The sequence below is a fragment of the Nerophis lumbriciformis genome, linkage group LG24, assembly GCF_033978685.3.
Source record: "Nerophis lumbriciformis linkage group LG24, RoL_Nlum_v2.1, whole genome shotgun sequence".
Classification (NCBI taxonomy): domain Eukaryota; kingdom Metazoa; phylum Chordata; class Actinopteri; order Syngnathiformes; family Syngnathidae; genus Nerophis; species Nerophis lumbriciformis.
The window spans coordinates 11,957,501-11,983,878 of record NC_084571.2 but is presented as its reverse complement, the minus strand read 5'-3'; the positions used below and the strand labels follow the sequence as shown (position 1 = coordinate 11,983,878).

Below are 26,378 nucleotides of genomic sequence, written 5' to 3'. Positions count from 1 at the left end.
ACAGTGCAAAGCAGATCATTGCCAAGTTGAACTTTATGTAAAAATATAAAAGACACTTACAAAAGCGAGGTTTAAATATAAAAGGTTGTTCGCAGAGAAGATCAAAAGTTACTTTGGTCTTCTGTGGACCAGCTGGACGCGGCGTGAGATTGGGGGTTTGCAGGTCCCGAGTCGTAGCCCAGTTTCTTCAGGTCCTTCATCATGATGCTGAAGCACACAGTGACAAATCCTTGGGAGCAAACTCGTGTCACTGCAACACACATGAAAGCAAGTTGATACAAAGTACAGTAGAGTCGATATTGTAGCCTGGGATCTACGAGGCACACGCACCTTCTCTCCCTTCGCCTTGGGCGACTACTTTAGGGTCCGTGTACTCGGGCCGACGTCCCATTAGCCAGCTGAGGAGGAGACACTGATTTAGATCATTAATATAATACCTTACACACAGTGACGTGCAGTCACTAGAGGCACGTCACTGATGGCAGGTGAGGCGGGGCCTCACCTGCCATCATGGAAAGAAAAAAAATGTAAAAAGAAAACATTTTTATTAAATTGTTATATGTATCCAGTGATTATACTATAAAGTTATTTTCCATTTAACTTCACCCGTTTTAGATTATTTTTATTTAAAATCGCTGAATTTTCACATTTGCCGTTCAAATACTAAGAGACGGTGCGGTGATCAGCAGCCAGTTGAGGCACGTCACTCAGTTGTGCCTCACCATGGATTGCGGACTCGGCTAACTGCTGGCCTGCTGTGCAGTGAGATCGCATTGCTATATGAACTATATTATACATTTCCATAGTTTAGTTAGCTGAGGTATATAATGTACAGTGTATTTTGTCAACAACTGTATGTGTGTAAAGTATTTCTTGTGCTGAGCGATCATAAAACGGCTGCAAAAGACGCACTGGCTGAGGCTCGCCTCATGCACCCCCGCCGTAGAATGCACGGCAACCCCTGACGGGAGTGTTATATCAACTAAAGCCCACACTTAAACGTTCCACGTGCAAGATTGAATCTATTTAAAAAAGTTATTTCATAAGAAGCCAAAAAGTGCAAAAACAATAATGTTCGTGTTGAAGGAGTTGTGAATGACTGCAGGGCCACAACATTAGGTACACCTGCAGACTGCAGGTGTACCTAATTCACAACTCCTCCAACACGAACATTATTGGTTTGCACTTTTTGGCTTCTTATTAAATAACTTTTGTAACCTATTTTTATGGGCTTTCCTCTTTGTGATGTTAAGTTCCTGTTATGCGCTGTTATACAGTATATGCCTTGAGCTCTTATTTTGAAGGCGCTAAGAGCGGAAGTGACGACACGGAGTGGAGCGGAAGTTTTTGAAAGAAGGTAAATAAAGTGGTCCTCGTGTAAACTGGAGCCTCCGTGTTTGTTATTTTGTAGTTTCATACAGTATAGGCGACATTTATAAACCCTCGGTTACACTTTTTTAAATAGATTCAATCTTGCACGTGGAAAGTTTAAGTGAGGGCTTTAGTTGATATAACACCCTCATCAGGGGGTGCATTAATCCAGCACAACAGCGGCTCATGGACTTATTTTATAAGTAAAGGTAAGACCATAATAAAAAATGTTTTAATTAAATGTGCTTTTTTGTGTGCTACAGTTTGTATGTGTAAAGTTAAAGTTAAGTTAAAAGTACCAATGATTGTCACACACACACTAGGTGTAATGAAATTTGTCCTCTGCATTTGACCCATCCCCTTGTTCACCCCCTGGGAGGTGAGGGGAGCAGTGGGCAGCAGCGGCGCCGCGCCCGGCAATCATTTTTGGTGATTTAACCCCCAATTCCAACCCTTGATGCTGAGTGCCAAGCAGGGAAGAATGCTGGTATGAGCTTTTAAACATAACCCGTTAACTGCTGCCAATCAAATGGTGAATAAGATACTCTTTAGGGTTCATATGTTTGTAAATCTGACTGTGATGAAGTCAGTGCCTCACCAGCCATCAACCTCACCGCACGTCACTGCTTACACAAGTATTTTAGCATGCTAACGTTTTATTCTAGCATTTTAGCAAATTTTCTACATAACTCAATTATGGATTCTGTTACTTGGCGCCACATTGCCAACTGTTCCTATGTTAGCATGCTAACCGGTAAAGAGCTAGCATACATCTAAGATGGCGTCTGTCACTACTTGATCGGTCCACGTCAACTTGTTCCACGGCAGTTATGTTCGTGCACACGTCACTGTTAGCATGGTTTCTTCGTTTTGCTCATCATTATTTCAGTAACAATGTCATATAAAAGATAAGAATAACAAACATTTAAAAATAGATTATTTATTTTGGAACCGTACAGAAACCCGAACGATGTGTTCAAGCAGCCTTAAAAGGCAAAGAAAATATTTTTTTTTACTACTTTATTTACATCAAATATATAAATTACCAATACCGGTACTACTTTTTGTTAGGCTGCAGATATTAGAGGTGCACAAAAAATTGCAATTCATATTATTCCCGATTTTAAATCGATTCGTAGTTTTCAAAAATGTATTTGAAATAGTATTTTTTCTTTAAAAGAGTCAGTTTTCCAAAAGTTTTTTTAGGCCATCTTCATGCAACCAAAATGAGCTTTTCTAACCTGCAACCTGTTTTGAAAAGGTGTCGTTATAATTATTACACTAAATAATATGTTGCAAGAATCAGTTTGAATCCAGAATCGTGTTAAATCAAGCATTGATTATAAATCGATTCGTCACCCTAGGAATCGGAATCAGATTGAATCGTTAGTGCCCAAGAGATCACACCCCTAATACTTCTATGATAGCGCCAAAATACGGAATATATGATTAGTAGTTAAAAAAAGTATCAAATTGGCTACAAAACTAGACATGTCCGATAATATCGGACGATAAATGCTTTAAAATGTGATATCAGAAATGATCGGTATCTGTTTCAAAAAGAAAAATGTATGACTTTTTAAAACGCAGCTGTACGGAGTGGTACACGGACGTAGGGAGAAGTACAGAGCGCCAATAAACCTTAAAGGCACTGCCTTTGCGTCCCGGCCCAATCACATAATATCTACGGCTTTTCACACACACAAGTGAATGCCATGCATACTTGGTCAACAGCCATACAGGTCACACTGAGGGTGGCCGTATAAACAACTTTAACACTGTTACAAATATGAGCCACACTGTGAACCCACACCTAACAAGAATGACAAACACATTTCGGGAGAAAATCCGCACCGTAACACAACAGAACAAATACCCAGAACCCCTTGCAGCACTAACTCTTCCGGGACGCTACAATAAACCCCCCAAACCCCCCCCCCGGTACCCTACCACATTTTGGAAAACATTGTTTAATGCATCCAGCGGGGCATCACAACAAAATTAGGCATAATAATGTGTTAATTCCACGACTGTATATATCGGTATCGGTTGATATCGGAATCGGTAATTAAGAGTTGGACAATATCGGATATCGGCAAAAAAGCCATTATCAGACATCTCTATACAAAACCTTCGGTGGAACAGCTTACATACTTTTAGATGACACCAAGTAATAAAATCCATTATCATTAGGTTTAAAAGTATAAATTAGCTACAATGTTAGCATAACACATTAGGAGAAACATCTTAAAATACTTTCAATATGGCGCCAAGCAACAGAATGGTGCATCCAACAAGCTAAATGCTAGCATAAAATGTGAGCATGCTAGCATACTTCGAAAATGGCGAAAAATAACAGGAACCATGAATAGGTAAAAAAAAAAGTACACAGTTGGCTAAAATGCTAGCATAAAACATTAGCATGGTGACAGAGGAACAGCCAATATAATAAAATCCACGATTATTAGATTCAAATATAAATAATTATCTAAATGTTACCATTAGCATGCTAACAGGTAAACAGCTAGCTAAGATGGCGCCATGGCAATACCTTGAAAGTCAGTAGTGGTGTAGTCTTTGTAAATCAACTCACCTGGTGAACTTCTGAAGTCTCCATGTGGGCTCAGGAACAAACATGGCCATGGTCCTGGTGTGTCTGCATGCACATGGACTACTTAGTACTATAAAGTTGTGTAAACAAGCGCACGTCAAATGTTAATTCATGAATGAATGACGGCGCTTTGTTTGGAATTTCACCGCAAATAAATTGCTACTTTTAACTTAGAGGAGCGGCTCCACACTGTGTATGGAGACGCATCATTAGCTGCTAGGGGACTAAAAATAAAATGTTTGTGATCGACATTAAAAGAGATTAATAGGCAATGCCGATCAGGTGATATTTCACTAGTAAGAGAGTAGTACTGACTGTCCAGGTGTGATGGGGATGTGTGTCGCTCCGTAGCCTCGGACCACGTCGTTGCCGAACACGTCCGGTCCATAAACGCTCACCACAAGCTGAGGCCCTTTCACAATAATTGCAATATTCCCATAAACAGGACTTTGTATGAACACAAGATCCATACTGCGTACGAGTGTGATACTCACACCCTGAAGGGTTCGTACTCTTGAACGTTACATCCAGCGGGAAGTTCCAGATCAGCTTGTGAGACGCCTGACTGCCTTTACATGTTATTTGAGTGATGCCCTCCTCCAAACCCTACGGAGAGATGCAAAACATGAGGTAGTCATTAATTAAGTGATTCTTTAGAAAAAGTAAAGACATTCCCATTGACCGACATGAAAAACACCAATCAGTGCAGTGTCAATACATGTAGTGAGTGTGCCACACACACACACACAAACAAACACACACACACTTATGTTAAATGTGAAGGCAGTTTAAAAAACAAATTAATTGCAATAAAAAAACTCTGATTTGTCCTACTCCTTATGGCAGACCTGGGGAAATTAAGGCCCCGGGGCCCGTTAAGCTTTTCAATCTGGCCCGCCGGACATTCCCAAATAATTTTTTTTAGATCTTTAAGATGGAAACTGTAGCTGCCATTATGATGTGCAGCGATGTTTTCTAATGACCGTAAGTCTTCAACTAGTAGGGACGGCGTGGCGCGGTGGAAGAGTGGCCGTGCGCAACCCGAGGGTCCCTGGTTCAATCCCCACCTAGTACCAACCTCGTCATGTCCGTTGTGTCCTGAGCAAGACACTTCACCCTTGCTCCTGATGGGTGCTGGTTAGCGCCTTGCATGGCAGCTCCCTCCATCAGTGTGTGAATGTGTGTGTGAATGGGTAAATGTGGAAGTAGTGTCAAAGCGCTTTGAGTACCTTGAAGGTAGAAAAGCGCTATACAAGTACAACCCATTTATAATTTATTTATTTAACTATACAAAGTATTTCAATGGTTGGAATCTGCGCTTTGGGATGATATACCAGTTACTATGGTAATCTAATTAGTTACAATGGTCATCTAATTAGTTACTATGGTAATCTACGTCACAGCAGCTCAGACGAGGCACCAAGCAGTGTGGGCGGGAAGCGTTTCCACAGACGCGGAAGGAGATTTTCACAACAAAGTTCTAAAGCTTAGTGATATATCACATATATCAGATTGTCGGTGGGTTTATTTTGTACCCTTTGCGTTCATATTTCACTGTTTGTTGCATTTTTGTTGCGTTTCACTTGATTGTAAAATATGTAGATCGAAAGGGGGTGTGACGTTCATATTTTGTCAATATTCAGTGTTTTATCGTTCATAGAAAAATGTAAAATTCCATTATGTTTTTTTAAGGCGGTCTGTTATAACGTTTTTAGCATTCAATCAGACATTATTGTAAAGTTTTGTATTAGTGTTCCTAAAATATATATACCGGCCCCAGACACATTTTTTTTCTCTAAATGTGTACCCTAAGGCCTGCCTTATCAGGTGTGTTAAATGTGTGTAAACATTTTAATACTTTGCTTCATGATGATGCAATGTATTTGTGCACCACTGCTAAGTGTTACGGTAGTGTAACCTATTTTTATGGGCTTGCCTCTTTGTGATGTTGAGTTCCTGTTATACAGTATATGCCTTCAGCTCTTATTATGAAGGCGCTAAGAGCAGAAGTGGTGGCACGTTGTAGTGGAGCGGAGGTTTTGAAAGAAAGGAAATAAAGTGGTCCTCGTCTTTATTCCACATGAATCAAAAGACAGCAGCAAGATGAAAGAAGTCTTCGTGCTTTCTGACAAGACGAAGCTCCGCCGTTGCTATAGCTGCGGCTAACTGAGATGAAGCTAGCTGACTCTCCGAACTTTACAGGAATCCGACGTCTTTTCTTTTGCGGGACCTAAGTCCCACCAATGTAACCGAGGGTTTATATATGTCACCTATTCTGTATAAAACTACAAAATAACAAACACGGATGCTTCAGTTTTACACGAGGACCACTTTATTTCCTTAAATACACATGTGTACTTACTACTGCTACCAAGTAGTAGTAGTAAGTACAAATAAACACACGTGTACATAGTATTTCTACCAAGTAGGGTAGTAGTAGTAACACATGTGTACTTACTACTGCTACCAAGTAGTAGTATAGTAGTAAGCACACATGAACACACATGTACATAGTATTTCTACCAAGTAGGAGTGGTAAGTACACGGGAACACATGTGTACTTACTACTGCTACCAAGTAGTAATAGTAAGTACAAATGAACACACATGTACATAGTATTACTACCAAGTAGGAGTGGTAAGGACACAAGAACATGTCTACTTACTACTGCTACCAAGTAGTAGTAGTAAGCACACATGAACACACATGTACATAGTATTTATACCAAGTAGGAGTGGTAAGTACACAAGAACACATGTGTACTTACTACACTTACCAAGTAGTAGTAGTAAGCACACATGAACACACATGTACATAGTATTTCTACCAAGTAGGGGTGGTAAGTACACAGGAACACATGTGTACTTACTGCTGCTACTAAGTAGTACTAGTAAGCACACATGAACACACATGTGAAGTGAAGTGAATTATCAAATCAAATCAAATCAACTTTATTTATAAAGCACATTTAAAATTTACCACAGGGGTAGCCAAAGTGCTGTACAATGAGCAGGTTAAAAGATAAAACGAGTACCGAGCAAACACAACACAACACAAACAGAACATGATAAAAAATAAATAATTAAAATAGAATTAATAAAAACATAAAAACATAAAAACAGGATCACAGCAGGTGTATTATGGGGCGCCATTGCAGGATGGATATCACTCAGTGTTAAAAGCCATGGAATAAAAGTATGTTTTTAAGAGAGATTTAAAAACAGGAAGAGAGGAGGCTTGTCTAACACTCAGGGGTAGGTCGTTCCAGAGCTTGGGAGCAGCAACGGCGAAAGCTCTGTCACCTCTAAGCTTCAGCCTTGTGTCAGGGACCGTCAACAGCAGCTGATCGGCTGATCTTAAGGATCGGGTGGGGCAGTAAGGCTGAAGGAGGTCGGAGAGATAGGTTGGCGCGAGGTTGTTTAGACATTTAAAAACAAATAAAAGGAGTTTAAAATGTATTCGGTAACGCACAGGGAGCCAGTGAAGGGACGCTAAAATAGGGGTGATGTGCTCACGTCTGCGGGTCTGTGTTAGCAGACGAGCAGCAGAGTTCTGCACGAGCTGCAGGCGGGCGAGGGAGGCCTGGCTAATGCCAACATACAGGGCATTACAGTAATCAAGACGAGTCGAGATAAAAGCGTGGATTAATTTCTCAAGATCATGTCTTGATAAAAGCGGTTTCACTTTCGCTATTTGGCGTAATTGATAAAAGCTTTTTTGAACGACGCTGCTGATTTGTTTTTCGAATTTAAAATCTGAGTCAAACTTTACCCCCAGGTTTGTGACAGAGTCGCTGAGATACGGGGTCAGAGTGCCGAGGTCAACGTTGGGGGAGGGAGAGCGACTTGGACCGAACAACATAACTTCTGTTTTGTCTTCATTTAGGCTCAGGAAGTTAGCTGAAAGCCAGACTTTGATGTCGTGCAGGCAGTCAATAAGACTTTGAACCGTGTTATTTTGTGCCATGGGAAAATAAATCTGGCAATCATCGGCATAAAAATGAAATGCAATACTGTACTTCCTAAAAATAGAACCAAGGGGGAGAAGGTAAAGCGCAAATAAAATTGGGGCAAGGATTGAACCCTGGGGGACCCCATGTGGTAAAGGAGCTGTGGACGACATAAAACTGTCTACTTTTACACAAAAACTCCTGTCGGTTAGGTACGACCGGAACCAGTTGAGGGCGGCGCCCTTAATGCCCACACAGTTCTCAAGACGAGTGATTAAGGTGGCGTGGTCGACGGTGTCGAACGCAGCAGACAGATCTAAAAGCACCAGGACAACATATTTACCAGAATCAGTGGACAGGAGGATATCGTTAAAAACTTTTAGAAGCGCTGACTCTGTGCTGTGGAGGGCTTTAAAACCGGACTGGAACAGCTCAGTGATACCATTATCCTCTAAGAAGGGCAACAACTGACTGTAGACAACCTTCTCTAATATTTTGGAAATGTATGGAAGATTAGAGAAATTATTAAAAATATAAATACAATAATATAAATTACATTTATATGGCGCTTTTTCTCAAGTGACTCAAAGCGCTTTACATTGTGAAACCCAATATCTAAGTTACATTTAAACCAGTGTGGGTGGCACTGGGAGCAGGTGGGTAAAGTGTCTTGCCCAAGGACACAACGGCAGTGACTAGGATGGCGGAAGCGGGGATCGAACCTGCAACCCTCAAGTTGCTGGCACGGCTGCTCTACCAACCGAGCTATACTGTCCCAGCTATACATAGTATTACTACCGAGTAGGAGTGGTAAGGTAAGTACACAAGAACAAATGTGTACTTACTACTGCTACCAAGTAGTAGTAGTAAGTACACATGTACATAGTATTTCTACCAAGTAGGAGTGGTAAGTACACAGGAACACATGTGTACTTACTACAGCTACCAGGTGGTAGTAGTAGTAAGTACAAATAAACACATGTACATAGCATTTCTACTAAGTAGGGGTGGTAAGTACACAGGAACACATGTTAACTTTCTTTCAGTAGTAAGTACAAAAGAACACGTGCGCTTTCTACCTCTACCAAGTAGGAGTTGTAAGTACACAGCAACACGTGTACTTTTTACTTCTACCAAGTAGTCATACACAAAAAACCTGTGTACTTACTACTTCTACCCAGTAGCAGTACACAAGAACATATGGGTACTTACTACTCTTACCCAGTAAAAGTGATAAGTAGACTGGACTATATGTGTACTTCCTACTAAAAAAAAGTTTGCAACTTTATTGCTCTGCATTGTCTTAACATTGACACGAAGGAAATGACGTCATCCTACTTACGGTGGTCGGAATCCAGTCTTGGCCGTAAACATAGCAGTATTTGCAGTATAAGTTGTCATAAGAGGGGAACTGCAATACAATAAAAAAAACACCGAACATCAATTTAAAGACGTGAAGTGGAGTTTCTCTCTCTTAAACTTCGAACATTGGAGACAAACACTGGCTAATGCTAATGCTAACGCTAGCTAGTTAGCGGCTGGGTCAAAGACGAGGCAACAAAACTCACGTCAGCGCTTTCAATCTGTCCGTTGACGGAGAGGAGGAACACCGACGGGTTACTCGCGGCCATCACAGCCCCGGTTTTAATGTCGAAAGACGTTTTAGCGGCGAGCGTCTTCGAAGAAACATTTAGCTCGCTCGTCGCGCTAGCCAAACGCCTGCCTGCTGTTGCCAAGGCGACGCGAGCTACGAAACGCCAGGAGGGACAAACTTCGCGGCAATGCAAAAAGTACGGACCGTGATACCGCTAATGTCCACAAGATGGCGGCAGATGAACGGGATTGCCTCTCATGCCTCTGGGAGTGTTATGTGGGTAACGTCCACAAAGTGGCGGCAGCGTAGAGCATGGAATAAACTAGAAAAGTGACACAAACAGAAGACTTGGGATAAACGTGTCAAAATCAGTAATTATTACTATATTCGTAAATTAATACATGATGAAAAGGGAATTGAATATATCAATGTGTTATTAAATACATCATTGATTTGTTTAATGTAAAAATACATATAATTATTCTAAGTGTTTAATTAATTAATCACTAATTGATTTAATTAGATACTTTCAGTAAATGAATCATGAACTATTTCACGATTTAATTAATTATTTCAATATTCAATCATTTATTCAATATTCAATCTTTTATTTAATAACCTGTATATAAATAATTATTGTAATATTTAATCATTTATTTAATAACTTGTATGTAATTAATTATTTACTTAATAACTTGTGTGTCAGCGCTTTATGGGTTTATTTTACCAAGCAGTCAGGTGTAAGACTTTGACTGATGAATTTCCATCCATCCATTTTCTACTGCTTATTCCCTTTGGGGTCGCAGGGGGTGCTGGAGCCTATCTCAGCTACAATCGGGCGGAAGGCGGAGTACACCCTGGACAAGTCGCCACCTCATCGCAGGGCCAACACAGATAGACAGACAACATTCACACACTAGGGCCAATTTAGTGTTGCCAATCAACTTATCCCCAGGTGCATGTCTTTGGAAGTGGGAGGAAGCCGGAGTACCCGGAGGGAACCCACACAGTCACGGGGAGGACATGCAAACTCCACACAGAAAGATCCCGAGGCCGGGATTGATCTCACGACTACTCAGGACATTCGTAATGTGAGGCAGATGCACTAACCCCTCTTCCACCGTGCTGCCCACGGGTGAATTTGACATAGAAATTAAATTCCTGAAGGGCTGACACACCGACTCATGAAATAACTAAATAAATCATTAAATAATGACAGACATAATGAAATCATAAAATAATTGAATAAAAAAAACGTGTACCTTCTACTTTTACTAAGTAGGAGTAGTTAAGTACACTGGAACACGTGTATTCTCTACTTCTACCAAGTAGTAGTAGTAAGTACACAGGAACACAAGTGTATTTTATGCTTCTTCCAAGTAGGAGTAGTAAGTACACAGGAACACATGTGTACTTACTGCTGCTACCAAGTAGTAGTAGTAGTAAGTACATATGAACACACATTTACAAAGTAGGAGTGGTAAGTACACAGGATCATATGTGTACTTACTACAGCTACCAAGTAGTAGTAGTAAGTACAAATGAACACATGTGTACATAGTATTTCTACCAAGTAGGGGTGGTAAGTACACAGGAACACATGTGTATTTACTACTGCTACCAAGTAGTACTAGTAAGCACACATGAACACACATATTTATAGTATTTCTACCAAATAGGGGTGGTAAGTACACAGGAACATATGTGTACATCCTACTGCTACCAAGTAGTAGTAGTAAGTACAAATGAACACACGTGTACATAGTATTTCTACCAAGTGGGAGTGGTAAGTACATAGGAACACATGTGTACTTACTACGCTATCAAGTAGTAGTAGTAAGTACAAATGAACACACGTGTAAATAGTATTTATACCAACTAGGAGTGGTAAGTACACAGGAACACATGTGTACTTACTACAGCTACCAGGTAGCAGTTGAAAGTACAAATGAACACATGTGTACATAGTATTACTACCAAGTAGGAGTGGTGAGTACACAAGAACACATGTGTACTTACTTCACTTACCAATAAGTAGTAGTAAGCACACATGAACACACATGTACATAGTATTTCTACCAAGTAGGGGTGGTAAGTACACAGGAACACATGTGTACTTACTACTTATACTAAGTAGTACTAGTAAGCACACATGAACACACATGTACATAGTATTACTATCGTGTAGGAGTGGTAAGTACACAGGAACACCTGTGTACTTACTACAGCTACCAGGTGGTAGTAGTAGTAAGTACAAATGAACACATGTGTACATCGCATTTCTCCCAAGTAGGGGTGGTAAGTACACAGGAACACATGTTAACTTTCTAGTAGTAAGTACAAAAGAACATGTGCGCTTTCTACTTCTACCAAGTAAGAGTAGTAAGTACACAGCAACACATGTGTACTTTTTACTTCTACCAAGTAGTAATACACAAAAACATGTGTACTTACTACTCCTACCCAGTAGCAGTACACAATAACTTATGTGTACTTACTACTCTTACCCAGTAAAAGTACACTGGACTATATGTGTACTTCCTACTACTTCTACCCAGTAGTAGTAGTTGTAAGTACACAGGCCGTTGCAGGACTTGGCAGCAGGTGAACAGAAGGCCAATCAGGGCACAGGTGGTTTATGTTGAAGCTGCACTGGGAGGAAGACAAATGTTTTGCTGCTTGGACAAAGAAAAGTTTGAAGTGTACTGAAAACTTCCTGGAGGACCGCAGAGACTGCAGGTAAGAGCTGGTCTTCTGCTAAAGTAATAGGACATGTTGTGACTTTATTTGTGTATAAATGTAAGATTAATTAGTCATTTCTTAGTAGAACTAATAACACAAAAATTACTTTGGACTGTTTTGTTTGTGTAATCTACCTTTTGGTGTATATCGGGTGTTTAGTGTCTAAAAAATAGGAACAATTGTGCGAAATGGGGTTGTGCAATACTTCTACTGGCCATGAGGTGGCACTCATCTTTCAGCAAGTTGACATTATTAGACAAACTTTAATGATCCACAAGGGAAATTGTTCTAAATTCAACTTTAATGGAGGGTTTGAACTGTGTAAATATTTTTATTTCAATGTTTGTGTTGAATGTTTTCCACCTGCACAACTAAAAGCCGTGAAAAGAATACTTGAAAGAATACTTGTTGAAACTGTGATTTCAACAAGTGGAGAAAAGATAACTGCATTCATTATTTCCAGTGGAATCCTTTAATACTTGACACAGTACACCCATGTGTAGTTACTACTTCTACCAGTATTAAATAATGGTGAATAAAAGAAGCCATCCCATACACTGGACACAGTACACACATGTACTTACTACTTCTATCCAGTATTAAATAATGGCGAATAAAAGAAGCCATCCCATACACTTGACACAGTACACACAAGTGTACTTACTACTTGTACCCAGTATGAAATAATGGTGAATAAAATAAGCCATCCCATACACTTGACAGAGTACACACGTGTACTTACTACTTCTACCCAGTATTAAATAATGGTGAATAAAAGAAGCCATCCCATACACTTGACACAGTACACACAAGTGTACTTACTACTTCTACCCAGTATTAAATAATGGTGAACAAAAGAAGCCATCCCATACACTTGACACAATGTGCACGTGTACTTACTACTTCTACCCAGTATTAAATAATGGTGAATAAAAGAAGCCACCCCATACACTTGACACAGTACACACATGTGTACTTACTACTTCTTACCCAGTAATAAATAATGGTGAATAAAAGGAGCCATCCCATACACTGGCACAGTACACTCGTGTACTTACTACTTCTACCCAATATTAAATAATGGTGAATAAAATAAGCCATCCCATACACTTGACACAGTATACACAAGTGTACTTACTACTTTTACCCAGTATTAAATAATGGTGAATAAAATAAGCCATCCCATACACTTGACACAGTACACACACATGCACTTACTACTTCTACACAGTATTAAATAATGGTGAATTAAAGAAGCCATCCCATACACTTGATACAGTACACACGTGTACTTACTACTTCTACCCAGTATTAAATAATAGTGAATAAAATAAGCCATCCCATACACTTGACACAGTACACACAAGTGTACTTACTACTTCTACACAGTATTAAATAATAGTGAATAAAATAAGCCATCCCATACACTTGACACAGTACACACGTGTGTACTTACTACTTCTTACCCAGTAATAAATAATGGTGAATAAAAGGAGCCATCCCATACACTGGCATAGTACACTCGTGTACTTACTACTTCTACCCAATATTAAATAATGGTGAATAAAATAAGCCATCCCATACACTTGACACAGTATACACAAGTGTACTTACTACTTTTACCCAGTATTAAATAATGGTGAATAAAATAAGCCATCCCATACACTTGACACAGTACACACACATGCACTTACTACTTCTACACAGTATTAAATAATGGTGAATAAAAGAAGCCATCCCATACACTTGATACAGTACACACGTGTACTTACTACTTCTACCCAGTATTAAATAATAGTGAATAAAATAAGCCATCCCATACACTTGACACAGTACACACAAGTGTACTTACTACTTCTACACAGTATTAAATAATAGTGAATAAAATAAGCCATCCCATACACTTGACACAGTACACACGTGTACTAACTACTTCTACCCAGTATTAAATAATGGTGAATAAAATAAGCCATCCCATACACTTGACACAGTACACACAAGGGTACTTACTACCTCTACACAGTATTAAATAAGTGAATAAAAAAAGCCATCCCAGATCACACTAGTAAACCAGAAAGACTTCATCTGTAAACTTATTTTCAGTGAACAATATTTAGATGATACTCGGGATTTACAAAGAAGCCTAAACCTCCATGTAACAGTATAAAATAAGCATATTATATATTATAAGTCTATAAATTTGATATTGACTGTCGACGTATTCGTTTAATCTGGAGCCAGAAGATGTTTAAAAAGGATACGATGCGTGAACTTAAAATCAGAAGTATTTATTCCGTATTGGATACAATTCTAATATAATTTGTCTGAGCACTATCTGTTCCTAGTAGCATTCAACACGGTGACTTACACAGGGCTGTCTGGACGCACTCTTACAATGTATATCACAATGTAAGAATATGCAATGAGGAGTCTTCTTCCAGGCGTGGAATCTTCCTCTGCCTTCTCCTTCCTGGAATCAGACTTCATATCTAGTGTTGTCCTTCAGACCCCGGCAAAGAAGCCACATCAACAGTGGCAAGAATGTGGGCGATAAGAGTTACATTTGGACCCAGTTTCAACTGGAACTTAGAGGATATGATTAGTTGCACGGCCTATTTCAAGCATATATATATATATATATATATATATATATATATATATATATATATATATCTTAATAAGGTTATCCAAAAAATAGTGCTCGATACCGTAGTAGAGCGCAATATATGTATGTGTGGGAAAAAATCACAAGACTATTTCATCTCTACAGGCCTGTTTCATGAGGGGGGGTACCCTCAATCGTCAGGAGATTTTTTTTTTTTTTTTTTTTTTTTTTTTCTCCTGACGATTGAGGGTACCCCCCCTCATGAAACAGGCCTGTAGAGATGAAATAGTCTTGTGATTTTTTGCCACACATATATATATATATATATATATATATATATATATATATATATATATATATATATATATATATACTAGGGCTGCAACAACTAATCGATTAAAATCGATTATAAAAATAGTTGGCGATTAATTTAGTCATCGATTCGTTGGATTTATGCTATGCGCATGCCCAGAGGCAATTTTTTTTATTTTATTTTTTTATAAACCTGTATTTATAAACTGCAACATATACAAACAGCTGAGAAACAATAATCAAAATAAGTATGGTGCCAGTATGCTGTTTTTTTTCCAATAAAATACTGGAAAGGATAGAAATGTAGTTTGTCTCCTTTATCCGATTATTAATCGAAGTAATATATGACATATTAATCGATTATCAAATTAATCGTTAGTTGCAGCCCTAATATATACTAAACCTTTCTTAATCACTTCATCCTTCATTATCTTAATTTTACCCCAACATAATATATCCTAACATGTATGGAAGTAGAATTGTCTCACATCAACTTATATATATCAATTTGATATCAATACATATGCATATATTAATAAATATACAAATAAATAAATAATTTGGTATAAATGAACGCGTATTTGTAAATATATTTTTGGGATTTGAAAATATATACAAATAAAATGTATAAATATAAAAATGTGACATACATATAAATCAAGAATTGGTATAAATAAACGTGTATTTGCAAATATATTTTTGAGATTTGAATATAAATATGCTGATTTTGTATTTGTATTGAATTTGCATATGTGGATCGCTTTTTTGCTTTTGTGTCGATGAGACATTTCTACCACAAACCAGATGCACAAATAGATGTGACCTACACACTCCCCTGAACAACCAGCAGAGGTCACTTTGCGCCTAGAACAATCTGGATGGTTCTTTTCCTCTTTGGTCCGAACCATTGAGCTTTCTACTCCACGTGCTGCATAACGTTCCTTATGCTTCCTGTGCACTTCCCTGTTGCACTATTTGTGTTATTGTTATTAAATAAATATTTACCTGCACCTCGCCTGCCGTCTCTGCATCCTGAGGTCCAGACTAACAACACGCAAGCCAGAGAATGTAAAAACCAGGAGAATTAATCATAAGCATAATGGCAAGTTAGGAGGTTTTATGGTGTCATGATTACACTTTTAGTGTCATAATTACACTTTTGGAGTTATAAAAAGTGTAATTATGTCACCACAAGTGTAATTATTATAATCAGTAGCTACTAGGAGCTAGCAGCTACACAACCTCTAATTATGTCACCAAAAGTGTAGTTATGTCACACTTGTGGTGACATAATTACCCTTGTGGTGACATAATTACACTTTTGGAGTCATAAAAAGTGTAATTATGTCACCACAAATGACATAATTACTCTTGTGGTGACATAAATACCCTTGTGGTGAAATAATTACACGTTTACCACAAGGGTAATTATGTCACCACAAGTGTGACATAATTACACTTTTGGTGACATAATTAGAGGTTGTGTAGCTGCTAGCTCCTAGTAGCATATAGCCTAGCATGTTTATCTTTTGTAAATGATTTTAGTAAAATATGTGTGTTTATTGGAGGACATTTAGATCTTAACTGTCCAGCTTTGCACAAGTAAACAGTCTGCAGGACTGCTTGTATCGCACATGATATCACAAACAAGTAAACACGCTGCAGGACTGCTTGTATCGCACATGATATCACACACAAGTAAATATGCAATATGAATATAGTATATTTAATTAAATATGTACTATTAACATAGTGACATAAATATGTAATGAATATAGTAATATTAAATATGTACTGAATATAGTAACATAAAAATGTAATAATAATATAGTTACATTAAATATGAATATAGTTACATTAAATATGTAATATTAATATACTAAGATTACATATGCAATATGAACATAGTAACATAAATATGTAATAATAATATAGTAACATTAAATATGAATATAATTACATTAAATATGTAATATTAATATAGTAAGATTACATATGTAATGTTAACATAGTAACATAAATATGTAATAATAATATAGTAAAATTAAATATGAATATAGTTACATTAAATATGTAATATTAATACATCCATCCATCCATTTTCTACCGTTTATTCCCTTTTGGGGTCGCGGGGGGCGCTGGAGCCTATCTCAGCTACAATCGGGCGGAAGGCGGGGTACACCCTGGACAAGTCGCCACCTCATCACAGGGCCAACACAAATAGACAGACAACATACAGTAAGATTAAATATGTAATATTAATATAGTAACAATAAATATGTCCTTTGCATATCAATAGTGAGTTCACATGAGATGGTTCTTCTAGTTGACCTCCTCCTCCATCACTTCTCATGTCTGCTGCCTCTCTGGAACCTTCTTTGGTTACATTCTTGTCTTCTTGTCCTCCCAGCAGTGAAATATTATTTCCATCTCCTTCCATTCCATCCTGGCACTGATCCTCCTCTTTCTCCTCCTCCTGCTCAACGTGTCCTTTTCCTTTCCAACATCTCTCCCCCTTGTCCTCCATGATGTCTTCTTCTCCCTCCCTCCTCTCATCATCCATCCTCCTTTTTAGGCTCCACCTGCCTCGTGCCTGCAAGCTCACATCTCCACCTCCTCTTTGTACTGCTCCATCTTTCTTCTTGACACCAGCTTCCTTCATCTGCAGCCATTCCACATGTGAGAAGATGCCACACTTATCCACCTTCATCTGCAACACACCTGACTGCCTTTCAGCTTGACAAGACAGAAACATCAACACATTTTTAGACAGGAAAACTGCACTTTTGCCCACTTAAGTACACAGAAACATGTGTACTTACTACTACTACTACTGGGTAGAAGTAGTAGGTACACAGAAACACATGTGTACTTACTACTACAACTACTGGGTAGAAGTAGTAGATACATAGGAACACATGTGCACTTATTACTACTACCATTGTAGTAGTTGTAGGTACATAGTAACACATGTGCACTTATTACTACTACCATGTAGTAGTATGTAGTAGTAGTAGGTACATAGGAACACATGTGCACTTACTACTACTACACAGTAGTAGTGGTAGGTACATAGGAACACATGTGCACTTACTACTTCTACACAGTAGTAGTGGTAGGTACATCGGAACACATGTGCACTTACTACTTCTACCCAGTAGTAGTAGTAGGGACATAGGAACACATGTGTACTTACTACTTCTACCCAGTAGTAGTAGTAGTAGGTACATAGGAACACATGTGCAGTTACTACTTCTACCCAGTAGTAGTAGTAGGTACATAGGAACACATGTGTACTTACTACTACTACCAAGTAGTAGTAGTAGGTACATAGGAACACATGTGTACTTACTACTTCTACCCAGTAGTAGTAGTAGGTACATAGGTACACATGTTCAATAACTACTTCTACCCAGTAGTAGTAGTAGTAAGTAGACAAGGACACATGTAGACTTACTACCTCTACTCTGTAGTGGTAGTATTAGGTATATTGGAACACATGTATACTTAATACTTCTACCCAATAATACCATTAAGTACAAAGGAACATATGTGCACTTACTACTTCTACACAGTAGTAGTGGTAGGTACATCGGAACACATGTGCACTTACTACTTCTACCCAGTAGTAGTGGTAGGTACATCGGAACACATGTGTACTTACTACTTCTACCCAGTAGTAGTAGTAGGGACATAGGAACACATGTGTACTTACTACTTCTACCCAGTAGTAGTAGTAGTAGGTACATAGGAACACATGTGCAGTTACTACTTCTACCCAGTAGTAGTAGTAGGTACATAGAAACACATGTGTACTTACTACTACTACCAAGTAGTAGTAGTAGGTACATAGGAACACATGTGTACTTACTACTTCTACCCAGTAGTAGTAGTAGGTACATAGGTACACATGTTCAATAACTACTTCTACCCAGTAGTAGTAGTAGTAAGTAGACAAGGACACATGTAGACTTACTACTTCTACTCTGTAGTGGTAGTATTAGGTACATTGGAACACATGTATACTTAATACTTCTACCCAATAATACCATTAAGTACAAAGGAACATATGTGCACTTACTCCTTCTAAAGTTGTAGTAGCAAGTACACATGAAGTTGGAACACATGTGCATTTGCTACTACTACCAAGTAATACTATCAAGTACAGAGAAACTTATGTGCACTTACTACTATTACAGGGTAAAAGTAGTGAATACACAAGAACACATGTGCACTTACTACTTCTACCCACTAATACTATTGAATACAGATGAACATATGTGCAGTTACATATGTCTACTTAGTACTTCTACCCAGTAGTAGTAGTAGTAGTAGGTACAATGGAACACATGTGTACTTACTACTTCTACCCAGTTGTAGTAGTAGGTGCATGGGAACACATGTGTACTTACTACTTCAACCCAATAATACTATTAAGTACAAAGGAACATATGTGCACTTACTACTACTACCAAGTAATACTATCAAGTACAGATGAACATATGTGCACTTATTACTATTACAGGGTAAAAATAGTAAGTACACAAGAACACGTGTGCACTTACTACTTCTACCCACTAATACCATTGAAAACAGAGGAACATATGTGCAATTACATATGTCTACTTATTACTTCTACCCAGTAGTAGTAGGTACATAGGAACACATGTGTACTTACTACCACTACCCAGTTGTAGTAGTAGGTACATGGGAACACATGTATACTTACTACTTTCACCCAGTAATATTAAGTACAAATGACCACGTGCACTTACTAGTACTTCTACCCAGTAGTAGTAGTAGTAGGTGCATAGGAACACATGTGTACTTACTACTTCTACCCAGTAAAATTATTAAGTACAGAGGAAGATATGTGCACTTACTACTTCTACCCAGTAATGTCAGTGAGTACACAGGACCACATGTGCACTTACTACCACTACCCAGTTGTAGTAGTAGGTACACAGGAACACGTGCACTTACTACTACTACTTGCTTTTGTAAATGACTTTAGTAAAAAGAAGAAAAAAACATCCGTGTTTATTGGAGGACGTTAATGTCGATGTTGAAACTTGCTGCAGGACTGCCTGTATTGGACATTTAATTACAAGTTGATGTCATCCTAAACGTGTGTTTTTGCTGGTATCAGATCGATATCTAATCGGGACATCTTTTAAATCAGCTCTTAAAAGACATGTTCATGCACTGGCCTTTAAAAACAAGCTGAGCACGAATTTTTAAGTCATGTTTTATTGCTTCTATCAGCTATTTTTAACCTCTAAGATGTTTTTATTTAAACAAGCTGAGGTAGACCTTTTTTTTAAAACATTTTTAGACTTTTTTTAACCAATGTTTTAACTATTTTATTTGCTTTTCTCATCTGCTATTTGTTCCCTTTTTTTAACCTGTTAGATGTTTTTTTTTAATTTTTTTTTTAAAAGAAGGTAAGCAAGACTTTTCGCGACTTTTTATAAATGTTCCAAATATTTTATTCAGTTTTATTCGCTTTCATCAGCTATATTTTTAACCTCTCAGATGTTTTTATTTAAAACAAGATGATATGGATTTGTTGATTTTATGCAGTTTTGTGCTTTTATCAGCTGTTTTTTTAACTTGTCAGATGTGTTTTTTTAAATATACAAGCTGTTGATTTTTCTACACTTTTTTTTGTAATATATTAAGTATTTTATCAAATTTTATTTGCTTTAATCAGCTATTTTTTTTTCTACCTTTCAGATGTTATTTACAACAAGCTGAGCTGGACTTGTCTTGACTTTTTGGTAATGTTTTAAATATTTTATTAAGTTTTATTTGCTTTTATCAGTTATATTTTAAACTTCTTGGATGTTTTTATTTAAAACAAGATGAGTTGGACTTGTTGATACTTTTTAGTATTACTTCAAATATTTCATGCAGTTGTATGTGCTTTTAACAGCTGTTTTTTTTAAACTTGTCAGATGTTTTTTTTATTTATTTAAACAAGCTGTTGATATTTCTAGACGTTTTTGTAATATTTTACCTGTTTTATCTTTGGTTTTAACCTTTCAGATGCTATTTACAACAAGGTGAGCTAGACTTTTTAGTAATGTTTTATATAATTTATTACGTTGTATTTGCTTTTATCAGCTATATGAATTTGTTTTCTGTTTTTTATTTTTAACCTGTTATGTTTTTACTTAAAACAAGCTGAGCTGGACTTTTCTAGACTTCTCAGTCAGTTATTCATTTTCATCAGCTATTTTTGTTAACTTGTCAGATGTTTTTTTATTTAAACAAGCTGTTGACTTTTCTGGACTTTTTTTGGTAATATTTTAAGTATTTTATCTCATTTGATCAGCTATTTTTTCAACCTTTCAGATTTTTTTTATTTAAAACAAGATGAGATGGACTTGTTTATACTTTTTAGCAATGCTTTAAATATTTTCTGCCCGTAATGTGATTTTATCAGCTTTTTTTTTTTTATGCTTGTCAGGTGTTTTTTTTTTATTTGAACAAACTGATGTTGACTTTTCTAGACTTTTTTGTATTATTTTAGGTATTTTATCTAATGTCAATTTATTTCATCAGCTATTTTATTCAACTTTTCAGATATTATTTACAAGGTGAGCTCGACTTTTCTAGACTTTTTAGTAATGTTTTAAATATTTTATAATTTTTTTTGCTTTTATCAGCTACATTATTATTATTATTTAGGTTTTTTTTAAACCTGTTATATATTTTTATTTAAAACAAGCTGAGCTGGACTTTTCTAGACTTCTTAATAATGTTTTAAATATTTTGTTTTATCAGCTATTTTTATATTAAACCTGCAAAGTTTTTATTAATTTTATTAATCGATTTCTTGGTGAGTCTTTGTATTTTTTTAAGTTTGTAGAGCATCTTGAGAAGCGTGAGCTGTGGTTTTAGAAGTAAATATGTTCCTTAAATATCTGCTTGTTACCTTGACTTCTGGTTTCAGAGCACTACAAATGCAGTAAATATGCGATGTAAATATGCGCGATATACATCACAGTCAGTCTCCATTCAGTAGTACAAGCAGGCGTCAGAAGATCAAGAAGGTGAGCAGATAGAAGCAGTGACTAAGTGCTGAAGGGAGAAAGCAATGACTAAAAAGGTACCAGGCGAAGGTCAAGACTTGATGTTCCCCAGACCTTCTCCTGGCTTTATTCTATTGTGTACTTTACGGTTCTTACACGTGATCTTTTATGTCTCCTCCTTCACTTCTACCCCTCTGCCCCAGTCCCAAAGTCCTATCCAAGGAGCTCATCTGTCCACAATCTAATGGCTGTGTTTAGTCTCAGGGTTTATGTTGCTCTTAGCATTATGTTATTATTTTTTTCTTTTTTCTAGAGGAGAACCCTCTGAATGACATGCTGTTAGGTTCATGGCTGCTGAGGCACTAGAAAACTAATAATTGTGCTCTAATAAAGGTTAATGCGTGTGGCTCTTTTACATTGTACTTTGTTTTTATATGTTGCTCTTTAATATCATTTTTTACATTTTATTTGTATTATTTTTTAACGTGTTGGTACATGTAAACAGTGTTGGGTTAGTTACTGAAAACCATTAACTAGTTACAGTTACTAGTTACTTTATTTCAAAAGTAACTCAGTTACTAACTCAGTTCCTTACACCAAAAAGTAATGCGTTACTGTGAAAAGTAACTATTTAGTTACTTCTTTTTTTTTAAAATGTTTTTTAAGGCTCCCCTTAATGCCCTTTTAGCCTTCATTTCAGTACTGTTATTGGACTGGAGAATAATACAATCTGTTGATCAACTTGACATGCATTTGCATCACTGAACTCTGCTAAGCAATGTGGTCTACATACAACACACGAAGACAAAGATATGTTTCAAAGGGCCAATTTATTTTGGGCCAGAACAAATTGACAAAACTATTTTAAATAGCTGCAACATAACATACATAAGTAACAAACAGCATAATAACAAGATGTCACAACATAGGTGTAAACCTAGCTTCACCCAAGGAAGGCACACATGACATGATTATATGTCATGTCACTATATACAGCACACATACTGCTATACACACGCCTAACCAGGCGTTTTTTTCTCTCAAGGAATTGTGAAATAAAATCATGTCTTCAGGAGATCAACACTGTACTGAAGCCCAGAACACTCTACACATTTCCCCAGTTTTAGTTTAGAGATAAGGAAAGATTGCCCTGGCCCACTAGGATCCCTCTTTATGTTTGTGAACTTTATAGTCTATACATTTAGAGTGGTGTGATAATCAAACACTCTAGAAGTCTAGAATGAAAGAGTATATACGAGAATTGACAGAATGTTTGTACCTTCAGTGCTGAATGATGAGCAGAGGCAGAGTTTATGGAGTGTCTTCTTTAGCTCACTTTCCATGTTTATGTACTCACTGTCCACTGTGTCCAGGAACTTGGAAAATGTTTTCGTGCCATTTGCCGTTTGACGCCCACTATCCTGCTAATTAGCTGCCTGAAAGCGGGTGACTCCACTGTAGAAATAGCCTGCATATCTTCTAGCACATGGCTCTATCAACTTTGTCCTGGCTAGCAGTGCCTACGTTAAAATCCTTAGGTGGTTGTGGAGGTGGAGGTGAAGTGTCATCAGAGTCTGTGTCTCTCTTTACTAGCTTCGTCAAAGCATGTTGCTTTTGTAGCTGTTTCAGCAGATTTGAATTGCTGTTTTGGGCAGTGGATAGGATCTTTGATCCAAGACACAACTTACATTTAACTCAAATAGTTCTTTTCTTTGTGCTCGACAAAAGAAAAGTAGTGAGAATATCTCCATGTTAAGACACTCGGCAGCGGCTCCGCCATGATGTCTTGTTAGTAAACACAGACACACACCCCCCCGCCCCACACACACACACACACACACCCACATACAGTGCGCCTCTTCTCTTCCTTGTGAGACAGGAAGAATCAGAAGGACGACACTGCAACTCTCCAATAAAACACACTCAGATCTTCTCAGTTTCTAACCAATACTACATAAAAAATAACGCAGTAACGCATCATGTAGTAACGGTAACTGAGTTACTGAATATAAAAAATAACGCTTTAGACTACTAGTTACCGCCGAAAATAACGACGTTACAGTAACGCGTTACTTTGTAACACGTTAGTCCCAACACTGCATGTAAACATGTTGCTCTTTTTTGTTATTTTTTTTTAAAGTTCAACGTTATTTCCTCCATGTTTTACATTGTATTTGATATATTTTAACATGTTTTTACATGAAATGTGTTCTTTTTTATAATTTTTAAAATTGTATTTGATAATTTTTCACATGTTTTTCTTAAATGTAATACATGTTGCGCTTTACTATTTCTTATATATATTTTTTTCATGTTGCTTGGGATTATCATTTTTTTACATTTTATTTTACTATTTGTTACATGTCATACATTTTCTTTTTTATATATTTTTTAATTCAATGTTATTTATTTTTACATGTTACACATGTTTGCATGTAATACATGTTGCTCTTCTTTAAGTGTTTTTTTTTTTTTAAGTTTTACATGTTGACATTTTGTGTTGGTTGGATTTTTTTTTCTTTTTTTGTGGTACCAAACTTAATTTTTTGCGAATATTAGCTCATTTGGAATTTGATGCCTGCAACATGTTTCAAAAAAGCTGGCACAAGTGGCAAAAAAGACTGAGAAAGTTGGGGAATGCTCATCAAACACTTATTTGAAACATCCCACAGGTGAACAGGCTAATTGGGAACAGGTGGGTGCCATGATTGGGTATAAAAGCAGCTTCCATGAAATGCTCAGTCATTCACAAACAAGGATGGGGTGAAGGTCACCACTTTGTGAACAAATTGTTTACGGACAACATTTCTCAACGAGCTATTGCAAGGAATTTAGGAATTTCACCATCTACGGTCCGTAATATCATCAAAAGGTTCAGAGAATCTGGAGAAATCACTGCAAGTAAGCGATGATATTACGGACCTTGGATCCCTCAGGCGGTACTGCATCAAAAAGCGACATCAGTGTGTAAAGGATATCACCACATGGGCTCAGGAACACTTCAGAAAACCACTGTCAGTAACTACAGTTGGTTGCTACATCTGTAAGTGCAAGTTAAAACTACTATGCAAAGCCAAAGTCATTTATCAACAACACCCAGAAACGCCGCCGGCTTCGCTGGGCCTGAAGTCATCTAAGATGGACTGATGCAAAGTGGAAAAGTGTTTTGTGGTCTGATGAGGCCACATTTCAAATTGTTTTTGGAAACTGTGGAGGTCGTGTCCTCCGGACCAAAGGGGGAAATAACCATCCGGATTGTTATAGGCGCAAAGTTGAAAAGCCAGCATCTGTGATGGTATGGGGGTGTATTAGTGCCCAAGACATGGGTAACTTACACATCTGTGAAGGCACCATTAATGCTGAAAGGTACATACAGGTTTTGGAGCAACATATGTTGCCATCCAAGCAATGTCTTTTTCATGGACACCCCTGCTTATTTCAGCAAGACAATGCCAAGCCACGTGTTACAATAGCGTGGCTTCATAGTACAAGAGTGCGGGTACTAGACTGGCTTGCCTGTAGTCCAGACCTGTCTCCCATTGAAAATGTGTGGCGCATTATGAAGCCTAAAATACCACAACAGAGACCCCAGACTGTTGAACAACTTAAGCTGTACATCAAGCAAGAATGGGAAAGAATTCCACCTGACAATTGGTCTCCTCAGATCCCAAAATTTTACTGAGTGTTGTTAAAGGGAAAGGCCATGTAACACAGTGGTAAAATGCCCCTGTGACAACTTTTTTGCGATTTGGATCACTTTGGATGTGCTGAGGCATCCAGCTTGTTTTGGGTTTTGTATACACTGTCAACTATAGACAGTCAAGTAGTAGCGTGTCTGTTACCATGATATTTGGACATAGATCTCTTTAGCCGCACTCGTCCTTCAGCTGGGTGAAGACACGGTGCAGACAAGCGGGAGGGCAAAGTCACAGGGAAAAAAAATGAGCAAGTTATTGGTTTAAAAGGCATGTGGTGTAAAAGTGCCATTAGGAGGAATACGTGAGAGGAGATGGATGAAGATTATTCATATATTCATCAGTAGACTCCGTCTTTAAGGTCAGCCTGGACTACTGAGCTCCCTGGTGATGGAGTCCACATTATTATGCTGTTGGTTCTGCTTGGAAAAATATACTTTTTTCTTCCGTTTCTTGCCTGCC

General features: G+C 37.6%; 2 protein-coding genes across 4 annotated transcripts in view; both read right to left on the bottom strand.

Moving 5' to 3' along the window:
- Window positions 1-15: 15 nt before the first annotated feature.
- On the bottom strand, window positions 16-9,670 carry b9d1 (B9 protein domain 1). 3 transcript variants are annotated; one of them, XM_061981585.1, is made up of 7 exons: window positions 9,500-9,670; window positions 9,274-9,342; window positions 4,477-4,588; window positions 4,298-4,394; window positions 3,965-4,027; window positions 331-398; window positions 16-250 (listed from the first exon to the last, which is right to left on the bottom strand). In XM_061981585.1, the coding sequence occupies exons 1-7, from the start codon at window positions 9,560-9,562 to the stop codon at window positions 102-104; spliced, it is 621 nt and encodes a 206-aa protein (XP_061837569.1). In that variant the 5' UTR covers window positions 9,563-9,670; the 3' UTR covers window positions 16-101. The 3 variants fall into 3 exon arrangements, with proteins under 3 accessions (XP_061837569.1, XP_072772062.1, XP_061837570.1); XM_072915961.1 differs by lacking the exon at window positions 3,965-4,027; XM_061981586.1 differs by lacking the exon at window positions 9,274-9,342.
- A 69-nt stretch (window positions 9,671-9,739) lies between these two features.
- The window catches only part of LOC133620698 (uncharacterized), an 80,992-nt gene continuing 64,353 nt past the window's right edge, over window positions 9,740-26,378 (bottom strand). Inside the window, exons 4-7 of the mRNA XM_061982298.1 lie at window positions 17,906-17,920; window positions 17,493-17,846; window positions 16,190-16,228; window positions 9,740-9,847 (exon numbers count right to left, since the gene is read on the bottom strand). Of these exons, the coding sequence (XP_061838282.1) occupies window positions 9,740-9,847; window positions 16,190-16,228; window positions 17,493-17,846; window positions 17,906-17,920 (516 nt within the window). The remainder of the gene's footprint in view (window positions 9,848-16,189; window positions 16,229-17,492; window positions 17,847-17,905; window positions 17,921-26,378) is intronic.

Coding starts and splice junctions, on each gene's coding strand:
- b9d1 (XM_061981585.1), bottom strand. CDS start 9,562: ATGGCCGCGAGTAACCCGTCGGTGTTCCTCCTCTCCGTCAACGGACAG. Junction 9,343..9,499: donor GACAGATTGAAAGCGCTGAC/GTGAGTTTTGTT, acceptor ATTGTATTGCAG/TTCCCCTCTTATGACAACTT. Junction 4,028..4,297: donor ATCCCCATCACACCTGGACA/GTCAGTACTACT, acceptor ATGTGCATGCAG/ACACACCAGGACCATGGCCA.